The sequence below is a fragment of the Microchirus variegatus genome (assembly GCF_963457635.1).
Source record: "Microchirus variegatus genome assembly, chromosome: 22".
NCBI lineage: Eukaryota > Metazoa > Chordata > Actinopteri > Pleuronectiformes > Soleidae > Microchirus > Microchirus variegatus.
This window is the reverse complement of record NC_139823.1, coordinates 2,987,205-3,004,931: the sequence shown is the minus strand read 5'-3', so window position 1 is coordinate 3,004,931 and position 17,727 is coordinate 2,987,205. Positions and strand designations below refer to the sequence as shown.

General features: G+C 38.1%; 1 protein-coding gene across 1 annotated transcript; it reads left to right on the top strand.

Annotated features, from left to right (window-relative positions):
• Nucleotides 1-8,209: 8,209 nt before the first annotated feature.
• On the top strand, nucleotides 8,210-14,868 carry LOC310942938 (nectin-4-like; the record flags this gene model as incomplete). Its single annotated transcript, XM_083908409.1, has 6 exons — nucleotides 8,210-8,369; nucleotides 10,967-11,269; nucleotides 12,519-12,612; nucleotides 13,128-13,282; nucleotides 14,593-14,692; nucleotides 14,766-14,868. The coding sequence occupies 6 exons, from the start codon at nucleotides 8,210-8,212 to the stop codon at nucleotides 14,866-14,868; spliced, it is 915 nt and encodes a 304-aa protein (XP_083764535.1).
• Between the last annotated feature and the right edge of the window lie 2,859 nt (nucleotides 14,869-17,727).

The window sequence follows — 17,727 nt, the reverse complement described above, 5'->3', positions numbered from 1 at the left end:
TTGTTCTTTCTGCTCATGATCTCTTATATATTTATTCAGCCTTAAACTGAACATCAGTGAAGTAGAGGCCCCAGTTTTGACTGGATCTTGTGCTTCGATTATATTCTGCACAGCTTTGGTGTTGAGGTGTTGTCGTCTGTAGAGACTGGAGAAAAAAAAGAAACCCATAGATGAAAATAGACACAGGAAATGACAGAGGCTGTGGGAGAATGTTTAGTGTGAAACGTGAAATGTCTGAGGTATAGTTGAAGGTTATTCTGACCTCTCCTCCTGACTGAACATGAAACTGAGCACAACTGTAGGTCCTGCTGTCAAAGTGGACTTTCTTTTTTGAGCTCGTGGCCAAACATTTGCTTCTTCTGAGGAAAAAATGTGACAAGTTATGATTCATATTTTTGTCCACAACATTGTTTTATGCGTTAAAGCAAGTTAAAATAGTTCATGTAAAAGCATTTGCGTGACATGAGAGCAGTCGAGGAAGAAGTAATTAAACATTTACTGAAATAAAATAATACTGTCAATCTAAATGCTGCTTTAAAGGTTTTTATCATTATGGGATGCAAGCTTTACTTTTGATTACTACCTTTGTCAAGCAGCTGGCCATGTGTTTGACTGTGTTAATCTATAGTAAAACTCAAAAAATAGAGATTGTGATGGATTTTTCTGATGATGATCTGAATACGGAAACGCAGTACTTTACCGATCGAGTACTTTATCTGGTTTATCTTGTCACTGGATATATAATTATTGTACAATGTTAAAAACGTTCAGTAACTGAATAAAGTTCATCAAAGATGTCAGTGAAAGCAGATTTTAAAGCACACACGTGAGGTTTTCATGACTTCAGGGGACATTACATTGACTTACATTCATTTCCTGGAGACTTACTCTAACCTTAACCATAATTACTACTGGCCCCAACCCTAACCTTACCGTAATCCTAACGTCAACCTAATCTTAAAACCTATCTTCACCTTAAAATATAGTCATTTACATTATGGGGACTTGCTTTTTGTCCGCACAAGGAACACAAGTCTCCATAATGTGACCGTGTAAACAGTTTTACACATTAGTAATACATGATCGCGCGCACACACGGGCCTTTACTTTTATAATTTACACACACAGCACCAAATAGAATCTCACTCACCTGTCACATATGACAGCTGCAGTGATGCCACACAGAAGCAATCCAACCACAGGTGCAAGTACGTAAATGAAAGTCTTTGGAACTGGGGAACAGTCAGGTATAAAATAAAATCAGGTAGCAAACGGTTTGAGTTTATGAACTGTACGGCTGGTGCAGCAATAGTTAGCTTTGCTTTGTGCTGTACTTACCTTTATGTTCCTCAAGCACAGCTAAATTCCATGCAACTGTCGTTATATAACGTTTGTAGGATACAACACATTTGTAAAGTCCTGTGTCTTCATGCTGAGCACTCAAAATAGTCAGGTTTGAAAAACAGCAAGGGTCTATTGTCACTGTTTGGTAGGTGAAATTTGAGATAGTAATAGTCTCATTTCCTGATATCTTATGAGCAGAAATAAATGTATCTTTGGTCCAGTTAATTTGTGTTAGTTCTTTCTCTCCTGATATGTTGCAGTTGAAGATGACAGGGTCTCCGCTGGCCACCTGTACCTGTTCATAATTATCCAACTCTGAAAAACAACAATGGGTCAGTGTTTCGATGACATATGCGACAACATCTGCAGAGAAACAATGCGAGAATATCAAAAACACAAATCTTTACCATACCTGCAAGGACATGGCACACAGCTAGGAGCTGAATGGAGAACAGAGCTGCTTGATAACGATGAAACATGACGACCACAACACAGAGACTGATGTGCGTTCATCTGTGTTTTGTGGAGGAGGCGCAGAGAGGAGGAAGTGGTGAGTTGCTTTTTCAGCTTAGCTCAGAACAAAATGTCCAAAGGCAAGTAATAAGAATGATTCTTTTTTTAAACTTTATTGAGAATAGTATCACAGATGGATAGAAAATATAAGTTATTGTTTCAGTCCACATGTTAACAAACAGGAGTGAACCATGAGCTACTTCCCTTAATATAATAAACTATTTGAAATGTAAACATGTAAGGAAATGCACCACAGATACATAAATAATGAGAAATAAGAAACTGACAAAAAAAAAGTGCAACTGTGCAATACAAAAAAAGAGTCTAAGGTCTAAAAAGTCTAAATGTCGTCTGTTCTGTGAGCAAATAGAAATCTGTCTCCTGTGGACACACCAGCACATTTGTGTGGACATCTGGAAGAATATTAGACATTGAATGTAACAATTGTCGATGGTGGACATAGAACAGAGCTGCTTGGTTTAAGTGAAACATGAAGACCACAAAGGCTGAACTTCTCAGTAAGTCCTTATGTGTGTTGGTGAAGAAAGATAAAGGAAGTGGTTAACACCTCCTTTTCCCTCCTTCACCAGTTGCTGTTTAGTTAAGCTTGCTATTAAGGTTACACTCTATACATCCAATGATTTAATTCAAATGAGAATATTGAAAATTCAGATATTTTTTTATTACATGAGCCGAGTGGCTGCTCCCAGACTGGCAACTGGGAGGAAATGGATCTGAGGACGTTCAACAAGCAAAATCTGCTCTCAGGCATAGAGACATTGTAGAACAGGTGCAGCATCTTGATGTACAGTATCTGTGATACATTTTCAATAAAGTTTAAAAGAAGGCAGTAAAAGTTAAACTTCTTTTAAAATATATAAATTCTACTGAGGAGATTGGCCAACTCTAAACAGCACACAGACACCAGTTCACAGGAAACAAGTTATATTTTCAAAGAGAATAAATGGATAAAAATGTAATATAAAACGAGATGATAGAACAACCTAGTCCTTCCATTTTTTTAAATGCCTCACGCATTTCTGTTTCTAATCAAATTAATTTTTTTTCTAGAGCATCCGGACTTCACCTGAATCTAAGTAAGTGTGAACTGCTACCACTCAAAAACTGTGATATTACATCTATCTCTAACATACCCGTAAAAGCTCCCTGAACTTTACCCACATCATAGAAAAAACACAGAAAAAGTTTAACTCTTGGCTCCAGAGAGATCTGTCTCTTCAGGGCAGAATTCTTTTATCTAAAGCAGAGGGCTTATCCCGGCTCACATATACAGCTATATTTCTGGATGTTAATAAACAGACCACCTCAGCCATTGACAACATTCTTTATAACTTTGTGTGGAAAAACAAAATCCAATATATCAAAAAATCTACTTTAATGAATTCTCATGAAAATGGAGGTTTACATTTTCCCACTCTCAATAACACATTCAAAATCAACTGGATCAGACAATTTATCAGAAACCCAACATCAATCTGGAACTTCATTCCCAACTATATATTTTCCAAAATCGGTGGCCTTCACTTTTTGTTACTCTGCACCTACAATATTGAAAAACTTCCCACAAAACTAGCCAACTTTCATAAACAGATACTTATTTCCTGGTCTTTTTTTTTTTTTTTTAAAACACAGATATTATATTTGGAATAATAGGGACATACTATACAAACACAAATCACTTTTCTTAGAGAACTGGTTCACCCAAGACATAATTCTAGTTAGTCAGCAACGGCACATTATTATTCGATGCAATACCCTCCGGTGTGGTTATGTTATTGAGAAATGTTGACTTCTGTTGTACAGACAGAAGTTGGTCCAATCTGCCTCTAAACAAAAAACAACAACCGTACTGTACGTGCATTATTTCAATAAGAAAACGTCAGTACTCCCAATGTCGTGTCATACTGGAGTAATATATTCACAAACCTGAGCTGGAAAAACATATGGTCCCTCCCCTACAAATATTTTATTACAAATAAAATCAAAGAATTATCCCTCAAACTCATCCATCGTATCTATCCCTCTAATCTATTTATCAAAAGATATAAAAAAAGACATCAACGGACTCTGCTCCTTCTGTAAACAGGCTCCAGAAGATCTTCAGCATCTCTTCTGGTCAGAAAGCCATAAAGACTCTAGTATTATTTTTCTTAGATTCCATGTTTTTGAAATGACTGTGTGTGTGTGTGTCTAACCTGAAATGTATTTATTTTTGTCTTCTCCTGCACTCTATGATGTTAAGTATCTTCATGTTGATGACATCACCCTATTTTCATCTGTAACCCCGACCCCTCACCCCATATCTTTGTCACTTACAATCAAAAAAAAAAATAAGAAGAGGCGGACCGGTTCGTTCCATTCATGACCATATGTTCGAATCGTGACAGCCTACGAGGCAGGAACCTGAGGGAAGAGGTTATCTTAACTCGTCTCAGAATAGGGCACACAATAGGGACTCAATCACACACTCGGTAAAATAAAGAAACATCCAACAGGTTTGTGTTCACAATGTACACAACCACAAACAGTCCAACGTGTGTTGCTGGAGTGTAGTAAGTACAGGGAAGAACGACAGGAAGTGATCCAAATGCTATAAGTGACTTTAAGGAATGTATTAGGGAGTACATCAAAAAAGGGGATGAGTGTTTTAATGAAATATCTAAAGGACACCGGTATAGGATATAGACTATAGGGAATAACCGTTTTTTATTTATTTTTTTATATTTTGTTTGTTAATTTTTTGAATTACTCTACCTCTGACCATCTCATGTTCCACACTCCAGTCCAATAGGTGGCAGTAAATGCACCTAAAAGCTGGTTGCCAACCGCCAATAAGTTAGACCCATATACCTACTTGGAGAAAAGAAGAAGAAGAAGCCTGACGCGATTTGACGACATCCGAGCGACACCATGATGTACATCCGTGAGCGACACTCCTTTTGAAAAAAAGAGGGGGAGAACCAATACGTCCGTGGGGGAGAACGGAGAAAGCGCTGAGCATAAACGCGTCCGTAAATACGTGTATGGAAGCACACCGTCTGCGGAGCTGCGCGCGAGTATAACGAAGGGAAAAGCTTTCATTCACCCTTTCCCACGTGTCCAGTTTAAGCGAATGAATGGGGACATATCCCGTGTTTGCAGTTGGGTAACTGTGGCGTTCCACCGACGTTCTTGTTTTCCATGGGGTGCATCAGGATACTAACGCTGACGTTAGTCTTCTTGTTCCGGGACACATTCGGTCACGGTAAGATGAATGAACATCTCATTAGCTGCCTTTCAATAAACTTAAATAATAATAATAAGATGAACAGCAGCAACTGTCGTTATTACAGTAATAATTACAGTACTTGCAGCAATTCTCATGCAAGTGTGTGTGCATATATATATATATATATATATATATATATATATATATATATATATATATATATATATATATATACACATACACATATATATTAGGGTGCATCAAAGTTGAATGGGAAATTTTACTTTCAAAATATCCATTTGGCTGGCAGTGCATTTTGTTCCAATGAACATAAAAATGACTTTTGCAGAGTTTTGCAAGAGTGTATGTCTGCAGACCGGAGCCCTCCCGTTGCGAGCCCTCCCGATTTGAGCTAAGAATCCACGCCCCCAAGGAAAATAATTTTCAAAATAAAAGCTCGCGTCGGGAACCGCTCGTCTGTTGCCATAAACATAAAATGACACTGGTAAATTGTATAAAATGTATTGTTCAACATGAGATGTATGCTCCACACTTTAACCTGCCTGGATATGCCTCAGTAAAGGCCAAAGTGTGGCTGCAATCTGGAGCCTCTCGTCTCGTGCCAACGAGCTGCAGCTTATTTTATAATTTCAAAATAAAAGCTCGCGTCCGGTATTGTTAATAATTGTGTTTTAAACAAAGGGTAAAAGTAATCATGCTAATACTTATTAGTATATACGTATACTAATACTTATAAAAATACCAGATGAAAAAATGGAATGGAAAAAATATACAGAACATAAAATGAATAGTAAATAGTGCAAATAAAAATGTATTGTTCAACATTATCAGATAACCACATCATTGGAAGTAACATAAGAGTCGTGGGAAGTCATTCTTACAGAGAATACAGAATACCGTTTGTGCGTAAAATATCATTAAAAAAATCACATACTATTAGAGTTGGATTAAATTGTTTTATTTATTTTGTGTTTTTATACTGCCAGCCATTTTGGCTTCCGGTAGAACTGGCTGCAGAATCCAGGGTGGGGATCTTCGGAGTAGATCGCAAATAGTAACGCAAATCCGCAAACTATATGGAAATAAAAAACGTTACTTTAAGAGTTAACATGTTTTGAAATGAACTGCAGAAAACAAGCTCACAAACTTACCTGTGACTCCGTCATCCTCCCTGTCATCACGAAAGATTAACTTCTTCTTCCTTTTCTTTTGGTTGTCACTATTGCTTAGGTTAGTGGAATACCGCCACCTAACGGTAAATCTCCCTGAGATCTAATTCGCAAATTATATTTTGGACTGCGTGTGCTTGCTGTACACTCTGGGTTGTACACGCCCAGGCCTGAGACTGGAGGGCTAGCAACGGGAGGGCTCGCAACTGGAGGCTCCGGGCTGCAGCCATACCCGTCTCGAGTTTTGAGGAATTCCATTCAGATTCAGGGGTGCCTCCTTGAACATGAACTTTTGTGAAATTCCCGAAAAAGTGCTTTTTTTTTTTAGCTGTACATCTTCCAACTTCATCATTACAATGATAACTTACTGTTACATCACTTCCAGAGTATTTAGCTGTGCTCACAAATATACCTATATTTAAAATGTTGAGTTAATACAAGGACAAGGATAGAGTTTAAAATCATATCTTGGCATACTTAATGATCACTCAGTTATGATAAACCATGCTTGCATAAGCCTCACATTTTAGCTGTGTAACTTCACCGTTACAGTACTGCCAGACTAGGCCACCCTGTGCTCACATATATACTTAAGGTTTGCTTTATCTTTTACTTAAGGCACAGAACGAGCAGTCTAGAAGTTGAAAATGAATATGCATTTTGAAATATTGATTATTCATTTTATTTATGGGTCAAAAATGCAGCTGCATTTTGAAAATGAATAAGCATTTCTTCTAATGCATTTTAATTTTCAAATTTGACATTTCAAATTGGATTTTGTTACCTTTTTGCTGGATGATGTTTTGAAAATCAAATCTTAAATGTAATGTAAATTTTGTTTATCATTTTAATTAAGTCCCAGAATGAGCAGTCTTGAATAAGAAAATCAAAATGCAGTTTGTAATATTGATTTTTAATTTTATTTATGACTCAAAGCATTTCTGTTAATGCATTTTCATTTGGATAAAATGGGGCACATTTGCTTCCATACACAGGAAGTAACAGTAGTGTGTTATGTTGTGTGTGAGCAGGTAATAAAGAGTGGAGTGGCAGCTGAACTCTCCTCTTCTAAAACAATGTTATAATATTATGACTTTTTTCTCGTAAAATTACGACAATCTCATACATTTATGAGAATAAAGTGGTGAATTGAGGATAGCAACAGAAGAATAGTAGAATAGACTTTATTTTCGAAGTGTGTGAAAAAAATGGCCCTTATACTCCGCCATAACTGATTATTTGGTTGCATTCAAATGTCTTATTTCTCTCATGTATCTTTGGTCTATTTCCTTACATGTTTACACTTCAAATAGTTTATTCCTATATTAGGGTAAGTAGTTCATGGTTCATTCCTGTTTGTTATTTTCCATCTATCTGTGATACTTTTTCAATAAAGTTTAAAAGAAGGCAGTAAACGTCATGCGTCACACTCGCTGCTTCACGAGCTGCTATAGCCAGTTTCAGCCAATGAATGGAGACACAATCCCGTGTTTGTGTCCCACTGGGGAAATTGTTGCTGCTGCTTCATCATTGACACTTTCTTGGTCTGTTTGCTTTTCTTCTCTTCTCTCTCTCTGCTCTGCCTCTTGATCCATCTTTAGATCCCCTTGCTCTCTCTGACTTGACCTGGCCTGTTGATCTATTTCTCCTTCAGCATCTCCTTCTGCCTGACCCTTCAAGATACATAGAAACACAATGAGTTGAATTAATAACTTATCAACATGGAGTCTAATGTCATGATGTTTGCTCCCAAATTTTCATTCTCCCAAACATCGCATCCATGCGTAGTCTATATCCAAATACAAATACTGTTGTTGCAATATCATGATGGCATATTTTTCTATAATTTTAAGCTCATATTGCCCGACCCTACTGAACAGTTGCTTTTTCCCCAAAAAGTTTCGCTTTTTTCCCCCGTTGACCGGCCCCTTACATGAACAACTCCGCCTCCCTCAAAGTCCCACCCTCCATGGTGGGAATAGTAGCAGCCATGCACATGCACGATTCATTAGCAGCCTGGAAGTGGAGTGCTGAGGTTCTCATCTCTGCTCTGACTGTGGCCTGGGACTGCGGAGGCTACTGTGCTTTGGGAGGTGATCCCAATATGAAGGTATATTTAGTGCAACAGTCACGAGCACGTATAACTACAGATTTCGCATGCGCACACTAAAGTCACAAATGTGTAACGGTAAATTTGAAGTTGTACATATTTTTTTTATACCTTCTTAACACTAAATGGGGGCTATTGTAGGGACTAAAATAAAGGCTTCCAGACAGAGACTTTTTCACCTCGCTAGATGGTGAAAAAGTGTCTGTCTGGAAAACAGCTGAAACTTGTAGAAGCAGATTCGAGCACTTCGAGCGATCTATAGAATTTTATTAATGACAAAATATTTCACAACTTCTGATGCAATGGTTCACACTTGGGTTTACAAATGCACGAATGTTGTGCATGTTCTCAGATTATGAAACACAGGTGTGCAAATGTGTTTTGCGCCAACTGCACTGCAACAAGTGTCAAGTGCATGTCTGTTGGAAGTTGTGATGCACAGGATAGGGTTTGTGTTCCTGTAACAAGGATTTGTGAACCCGTAGCCCCTATTTTGTGTTAACAAGGTATAAAAAAAATATCTACAACTTCAAATTTACGGTTTACAAATCCACAAATGTTGTGCATGTTCTCGGATTATGAAACTAGGATGTGCAATGGTGTTTCGCACCAACTGCACCAAGTGCATGACAAGACTGGACATGAGTGGCTTTAACTAAACATAAAGAGACACAAAGGACCAACATAAACTAATCAAGACATGACCAGTTGCTACATTTTTTATACAGTTATTATCTTATCTCGTTTTTTTGTTATCTTGATAAAACAAAGATTGCTTTCTCGTGATAACTAATTAATTAATAATGTGTTTGTCTTGATTTCAACCTACAAGAGCTGCCACTAACGGCTTCCTTAACCACTGGCTGTAGCTGTATCCTACCGGTAAGTTTAACTTTACGTTGGTTTGTTTACTTGACTGGGTTTGTTTAGGTAAGCGGATGAGAGGCTGACAAACTCATCTCATCTCGCATCTCATTGCCAAGTTAAATGTTGGCCTACATTTACGTTACCTTAGCTGAAGCAGCCAGATAGATCCAAGTTTGTCAGCCTCTCATCTGCTAACCGGTAGCCCCTAAACAAACCCAGTCTAGTAAACAAACTAATGTAAAGTGAAACTTACCGGTAGGATACAGCTACAGCCAGTGGTTAAGGAAGCCGTTTGTGGCAGCTGTAACCAACGCCAAGCCGGCAGATCCCCGAACTGTAGTAAAGGCACCGCTATCTCCTTAGCTTGGATTAGCATGTTCGGCAACAGCACAACAACTACGGGACTCCGTCTGCGTTGAACACGGCCCTTTATTTCAGTACCGCAGGGTGATGCACAGCCTCTCTGGTTACAATGAGACTCTTTCGTGAAGCGGGGGAACATAACCAAGCAACACCATGCAGCAAAACAGACTCTCGTTGCGGCTTCCCAACATGACGACAACACGGCACACACGTCTTGTTTCACTCACACCAGGCTTAGCCTGTAACGCAGCTCTTGTAGGTTGAAATCAAGACGAACACATTTTTAATTAATTTGTTATTACGAGAAAACAATCTTTGTTATATATCGAGATAACGAAATAATAACTCGTTATCACGACATAACAGTGCATAAAAAAAAAATCCATGGCCGTTAAGGGCTTCCAAAGGAATTAGACCATATCGCATATATCGATATAGTTCCTTGTTCCTCAATATAGTACGGAGCTTTGTGGAGCTTTCCAACTGAAATAGCCGGTTTAAATAAAACTACTTGTAACTTGTTATATTTGATTTTGACAGTATATTTCATTTCACAGCTCTCACTTTGCGGGAAAAATATCAGGATATATATCGTGTATCGATATTCAGCCCAAATATATCGGGATATGACTTTTGGTCCATATCGCTTCGCCCTACCTCAGTGGCAGGATATATTCAAAATTAAGTGGATCAAGTGTTGATTTCTATATGTAGACAAGAGGAGCCGGGAATCAAATTCCTCACTTTCCCTTTGAACTCTGCCTCTATTTTCAGCACAATAAGGTGTCATAACGTGACATATGCATCTTGCACAGTCGAGCTGCAGTTCGAGTAATTATTGGCTGTAAAAATTCCCTACTGCAATTTGTAATCATTGTTTTTACTTTCAGCTGGCCAGATGATTGGAGGAAACCGGATCGCAGTGCAAGGAGGGTCAGTTATCTTATATTGTGAAGTAATTGGCACCACAGAGACCATCACCCAAATTTCCTGGAAGAAGGCTACATTAGGAGACCCTCAGGATAGCAAATTCTATACCATCGCATCCAAAAATGGAGCAGAGCTGTACAATGGGCACAATGATTATCGATTCACATTCATTGGGAAATTAAAAGCGTACAATGGATCTCTCCAGCTGTCAAACGTCACATTGCAGGATGAAGGGAACTACACATGCATCGCCACTCTTTTTCCAAGTGGAAATTCCCTGACGGTGATACCTCTAAAAGTGCAAGGTCAAATCTTAACATTTGATTCAAACATTTTGTGTGTGATAGTGGGAGAGGAAGAGGTACAGTATTTGCTACCATCTTGCTCAGATATTTACTATTTTGTTCATTAATCCTCCAGTGCCTCCAGTCACAGACGTAAAAGATGATCTTCCTGTTCTGGGTGATCAAGAAATTTCCCTCGTTTCCTGCTTGGCCGCTGGTGCCAGGCCACAAGCAGAGGTGAGGTGGCTCACTGGTACTCTCACTCAAAAACTGAGGGCAACAACCAGCTACAAGCAACATGAAAATGGTACGACTACCACAGTCAGCTCCCTGATAGGTGTACCTACCAGAGAAATCGATCAACATGTGGTCCACTGTGTCATCGCCAGTCCGGCTTTGTCGAAAGAGGAGACAATACCATTCACCATACAGATCTACTGTGAGTATACATTTACATTTATTCTGCTACCTCAGTTACTCATGAAGTGTATCTTTCTTTATCTTTCATTTGGGCCATCCAGTGCTGATTACAGTTCTAGTCTTTATTTTGCATGTACTGTACATCATTTAAATAATTTCTCAATAAATAAATACATTTTTATTTTATTTAAATGTTTAAAAACAACAAAAACAAAATGCTCTCAAAGAAATACTGATTCCATGAGGATTCAATATTTTAAAAGCCCCACACACCCCTAGTCATGGAAAGATCCGTGTACCTCACATTTAGATGGTAAATGGTAAGTATTTGAATCATGCTTTTCTCGCTTTGCCATTCACTCACACTTTCATACAGCACATCTATGCATCTACGATTTTTCTATCGCTCATCAGGAGCACCATGAGGTTAAGTGTCTTGCCCAAGGACAAATCTATACTAGCATAGCTAGTCCATGTCAGTTCATTGTTCAAGGTACTGTGTGTGTGTTGGACATTTTCTCATTTGTACTTCCTTGTACTTGAGTGCTGAGTTGCGTGTGTACTCGCAGACTTCCTGACATAACCTCATGCAAGTTGCCATCGTCTTAATTGTGGGCAAATTATGACATTTATGTCATGCAGACCCTAGTGGACCTCTGTGTATGGTGGACACAGAAAGTGTTCTTGCAACAGACTATTTTGCAAGTGCAATATAACACTTAAATGTTTTTTTCTTCTTCTTTTTTGAAAAAAAGTGTTTTTAAAATTGCACACAGGTTTCCCATATTTTCTGGATGTGTTCCTACAGTGATTGGAGTACTCTTCCCACGTAAGGAACTTTTACTCACTTTTGTTGGAGGAGCCATAAATGTTGATATTGCATATTTTATTAATTGCTTATGGAATGCTGGAATTGGTTCACACTTGGTATTGGCACATGGGTGATCGGTTTGTCACTAACAGCAATAAATGATTGCTCTCACCAGTTCACCGGTGTGTCTGTCATGACGTAGGTCAGGGATGCCAGGGTGAAATTGGACAGGGGGACAGATTTTTTTCAAGTGAGACCTCAGGGGGATGGATTACACTTTCGGACTGAAAAGGCCAAACACCGAATCAACAAATGAATAGGTAGTTGATTTGAAATGATGGAAAGCCCACAGTTAGCGAGATAATTTTGTATCAGTAAACATGGGATAATATCATTACTTTCTCAGGCACAGCAACAACAACACGGCTGATTCTCTCTCTCTCTTTGTTCTTTGCAGATTCACCCAAAGAAGTGACCATCAGCACAAAGTCCAAAAACTCATTTCAGTGCATGACTGAAGCCAAGCCAAGTGCAACATTTACCTGGACCAGGTAGAGTTGTTATAATAAAATCATTTCAGTTTGTTTTTTTTGGAAACCTAACATTGTAAACATGTCAAATGAACTACATGAGTAAATGTTTGACAAGTGTTGGGTTTATTGTAAATAAACAGAAATAATCTTGATGGCAGTCTGTGTAGGCAGCAGGATCTCACTCACTCATTCATCTTCTACCACTTTATCCTCCACATGAGGGTCACCGGGGCCCCAGTCCATCACAGATGTAGAGACAAACAACCATCTGCTCTCACACTCACGGTCAATTTAGAGTGTCAAAATTGCCCAATTCCCAAATCTGAACATTTTTGGCCTGTGGGAGAAACCAGAAAACCTGGAGAACCCCCCCCCCCACACACACACACACACACACGGGGAGAACATCCAAACTACAAACTGAGAAAATATGTAATGTAAATTCACTCAGCTCTCAGCGTATTTCTAAACAGTTTGGAACATACCACTGCTGTAAAACTGTACGTCACTTTGTTTTGTCTTGTCTGCTTCAGATCTGGTCAACCGTTGCCTCAATCTGGTGTCGAAGTACACGGTGCCACGCTTCAGTTTCCAAGCATGAACTCTGACCTGAATGGCCTCTACCAGTGTGAAGCGTCTAACTTACATGGAAGTGGGCGTGCTTATGTGTTGGTGCATGTGACTTCAGGTGATTTCCTGTTCTGTTTTGACTCATGAATGTGAAGTTAATCGAAACAGCTCAAACGTGCCTGCCAGGACAAGAGAGTGAAACATTCTACCAAGGTTTTAGCTGCACGTTCTTTAAACACAGTCAGTGTCACCAGATACAGCCACATTTATCCATGGGGGCAAAACAATTACAGAAAATATCTAATCGAGATTTTTCTGCCAGATCGTTTTTTGATTCACAATATTTTATAGGTTGCGCTTTAATTCAATTGTTAGTGTGATAGATTTAAAATGTGATGAAGCATTACAGCATGAGTTACAATTTGTTTATTTAGGATGATAATGTTGCTTCCAGCATGTATGATAAACATAATTTTACATTTTAGATCTTCTCTGACAGTAAAATAAACAACTTGCGACAGATGTGCTGCATGAGGTTTTTCCTAAATTGCAGCCTTTTTTGTTGTTGTTGTTCTTGAGTTGTTTGAGATTGCAATACCTATTAATTTTCAGCTTTAAGATTTCAAAACAATCTGCTCAAAAACACTGACAACAGACACAAACCTGTCCAAAATACTTCCTCAATAATTAGTTTACTACTGAACTGCTATGATAATTTAACTTCATACTTAAAAGAATCAAACTACTGAAAATCACTCTGTTTTGATTGATTTTCACAGCATCACAGGCTGTTTAAGGTACAATGTTGTTTCCTACTCCAGTCTACGTTCTAGACTGTACTATTTTGCTTACTTTTGGCATCATGGCTGGTGCCTTGCTGCTGATGCTTACTGCAGTGCACTTCCTGTTTAAAATAAAATCAGGCAGTCACTAATAGCCAATCAGCAGACCGTGCAGATCTGCTATCTACTGATGACAATGATCAAATGGAAAGGTCAATTTGACTGTGACCCATAAAACGTATGTTTGAAAACCACCAAAAACACTCTTAAAGAAATGTCCCTTTTTGTCTATTTCACTTTTGTCTTCCTTTCATTAAAATTCTAAAAGTTCAGTGCCGTCCGAGCTTTAATCTCCTCGAGACATACAAGAAGTGATTTGGCCGGGTAGGCATCCTTACACTTTAAGCGTACATTAATCTGTCATCAGCATAACGGTGGAGGGAGATACCCTGTTTTCTAAGAATGGAACCCAAAGAAAGTAAATAAAGTGAAACAAGCAGGGGCCCTAAAAGTGAGCCCTGTGGGACCCCACATGAGTTAGTAGCAGATAAGGATGAGGATTGCGTAGTGGGTTTTAAGAAGAAACCTCTTTGTAAGAACAGTGTTTGACAGTATTTCTTCTTTCTTGTGTTGTGTCTCCCTACAGAAGCCTGCGTTGCCTTTAAGACTTTATTTGTTATTTCGTTGTTCCTGATTGTCACTGCAGCTGTCGTGTGGTGCCTTCATAAACATGGGATACTTCAGAGGTACTAAGTAAACCAGTACTGTATTTGTATGAAGTTGTGGTTCTGGTTTATTAATTGATTGTGTATTGTCCAGGTTAATTGCAGCTATACGTGAGAGGCAGCAGAATGACCCAAACGGTTCCAGTGGACCTGCAGGAACTGGAGGAGAAGCAGATGAACCTTTACGGTCTTTCTGAGCTTGGTAAAATGAATCTGTTTGATATTGCACAGATTGAAAGCAGTTTATTTTGATGCTCTATTTCCAGCACCCAAGCTAAATCTTCTTATTCGGTAATTGTTACTTTTCTACTTGAATTTCTGTGTTTCTGACTTGGCCATTGCTCAGTATTTGAGTCATACCTCATGCAGTGGAATTAGTCATTATGACCATTGGAGTTTAAAAAAATAATATATATAATTTTTTGGAGTGATAAATGGAGCCTGGTTACCAAAGTTGTTTCACTAATATCAGAGAAGGATCACACAGCAAGTTTACACACACACAGAAGTTACTGCAATAAGCTTTCATAAATATTTATTTGTTATGACTGGAAGTATGATTATAGACATTGTCAAGAAATGACCATAACCTGGGAGAAGCAAGCTGGCATAAGAAAAAAAGTAAATTTCCTGACCTCAAATACCTTTAAATATGTTCTTTCAACGTAACTGGATGTTTTTTGTTGATTGTTGATTTCTTCTGACACACATAATTATTTTCAATTTAATAAATTAAGGGATGATTACGAACAGTAATAAACACGTTTACAGGAGAATGACTATGTGTCGAAACTAGTTTTGGTGGTACTTAACTGAGAACAGAAAAGGACTGAAAATATTAATTAATTATAATATTAAGTTTTATTTATTTATTAGTGGATTTCATTGCGTAGTCCTCTGAAGTTACAACACAACACTGATGCTAAAAACTGCTGACCTTCTGCATTTCCTGGTGTATATAGTCGTACCTCTTCTACAGCTGCAAACAGTATATAGTTAGTATTTTCTACTACTGGTCATTTCTTTTAGTGCAGCTATTTTTCTGGTCTATACTAAACAAGGTTGTTTTGTTTTGTTTATGTTTTACTTGTTGTTTTTTGAAGTTACAGTGTACAACCTTAGGGTACAAATGAAGATCTTTGTCTCGTCAATATTTTTGAGAATTAATGATGTTAAACATACTCCAAGTTCACCATCTCTAGCTGGTTGGCCCTTTTTATGTTTGCAATCCCCGAAATATTTCAGATAATTGACGATTAAGCAAAATGAATAACACTGCAGGAAACACTAAGGGCCTGATTTACTAAAGCTTTGCGCGTGCAAAAACGTGTGCAAACTGGATTGGACACGCAAGTTTTCTTTGTTTGATAAGTCAGGTAATGATGGAGCTGTCCAAAATACCGACGCAGGATTAAAATAATAATAATATAAAAAGGTCCTATGGACCCGGGGAACAAGGACGTTATATATCCCTCGATCTCAGTTATCAGCTCACCGCTGAACGTCACTTTCTGTTTAGTGGCTTCAAATTTAATTCTGCGCTTCCGTTGAGTCTGCTCTTTCTCCATGTGGACAACTCTTGACTCGCGCAAAATCCTCATTTAAATAGGGCGGTCTCAACCACTTCTGCGCCTGTAGTCAATTGCGGCCGCAATCTTAGTAGTTCACCCGCAAAACATAATCCAGTAACAGGCGCAGTCTTTCTGCTCGCGCAAGTAATTTAGCGCTCGCTATTTGGAATCTTAGTAAATCAGGCCCTAAGTGACCAGTTAAGGGGGCGACCTTTGGTGACAGTCAAACACATAAACTGGTGTTGTACCATTAAGCCAAAGTGATATTTCCTGTTTTCAAAAGGGAACCTTAAACTTAAAAAATAAAAAAATAAATAAACAGGTGTGTGGTGTGATTAGAGAGACTAGAGTAGACGAATACACTTGATTTTAGACTGATCTGTTTGTGGTGGAGTACTTTTGTTGTTCATTCCATGTCTTTAAAACATTTCAAAGCACTAATGATTACGATGTTATGTGTGCAGTTGTTCATGTCATTTTCTTTTAGAATGGTGTCACACTTCAGCGTTAAATGTTTTATTATGTTTTGGGGGGTTTGCGTTAGTTTGTTGTTGTTTTTTGTTTGATCTATGCACTGACAATAAACATTTGAAATGCCTCAGGCTCACTCAAGCTAGTCTGTGTTTACACTTCAAACAGCCCTTCCTTGATGGCCTTAAGTACAGTTCTTCAGTTAAACATTACGGAAATAGTTTGTCAAGGTTGTGTGCACATTTTCTGGGTTAAAAAGAAAATGTGTGAGCAGGCGAAATGCAGCACAGACTTTGGATCAGTTTGCTTGTGGTTGTGTGGTTGAAAATAACAGCTTTCACAAGCTGTAGGTTATATGGAAACAAAATGTGTCTTTGTTTTCAGACAGGGAAGGAGAGTTTGGCCTAACTGTGGAATTTGTGAATAGGAGGCATTATTCTTCTGACCCCGCATATTCTGTAAAGATTAACTACCATTATTATGTCAGCGCTAATTTATTTATTAATCTCATTTATTGCTGTTACATGAGTCAAACATATGAGATGTGTTTTTTATAGGTAGGTAATCTATGACTAATACTGCTTATCTATGTATATTACTACTTACTCTTCAAGTATAACTCGATGCGTTTTTCCATTCTTGTCTTCAAATATATTACAACATTTTTATAGGTAGGTAATTGTTAATTTTAGTTCATAGTTCATTGGCCATCTATGACTAATACAGCTTATCTATGTTCCCAGGACTCACACAGTATCTTCAAACATTTCTCTAATGGCTCTTTTCCATTATGGTCCCAGCTCGCCTGTGCAAGGTACAACAGGACACGGTTTAGGTTTTCCACTACAAAAGTAGTACCTACTCAATGTATAGCCAATTTGCTATATTAATTTGAAATGAATTAATTTACTTATCAAATGAATTCATCAAATTCTTCTATCCAGTGGACGAATGTGGATAAATATATCCAGTAAATACAAGTTTATATAAACTACTTACTTAAAAATAGTCAAG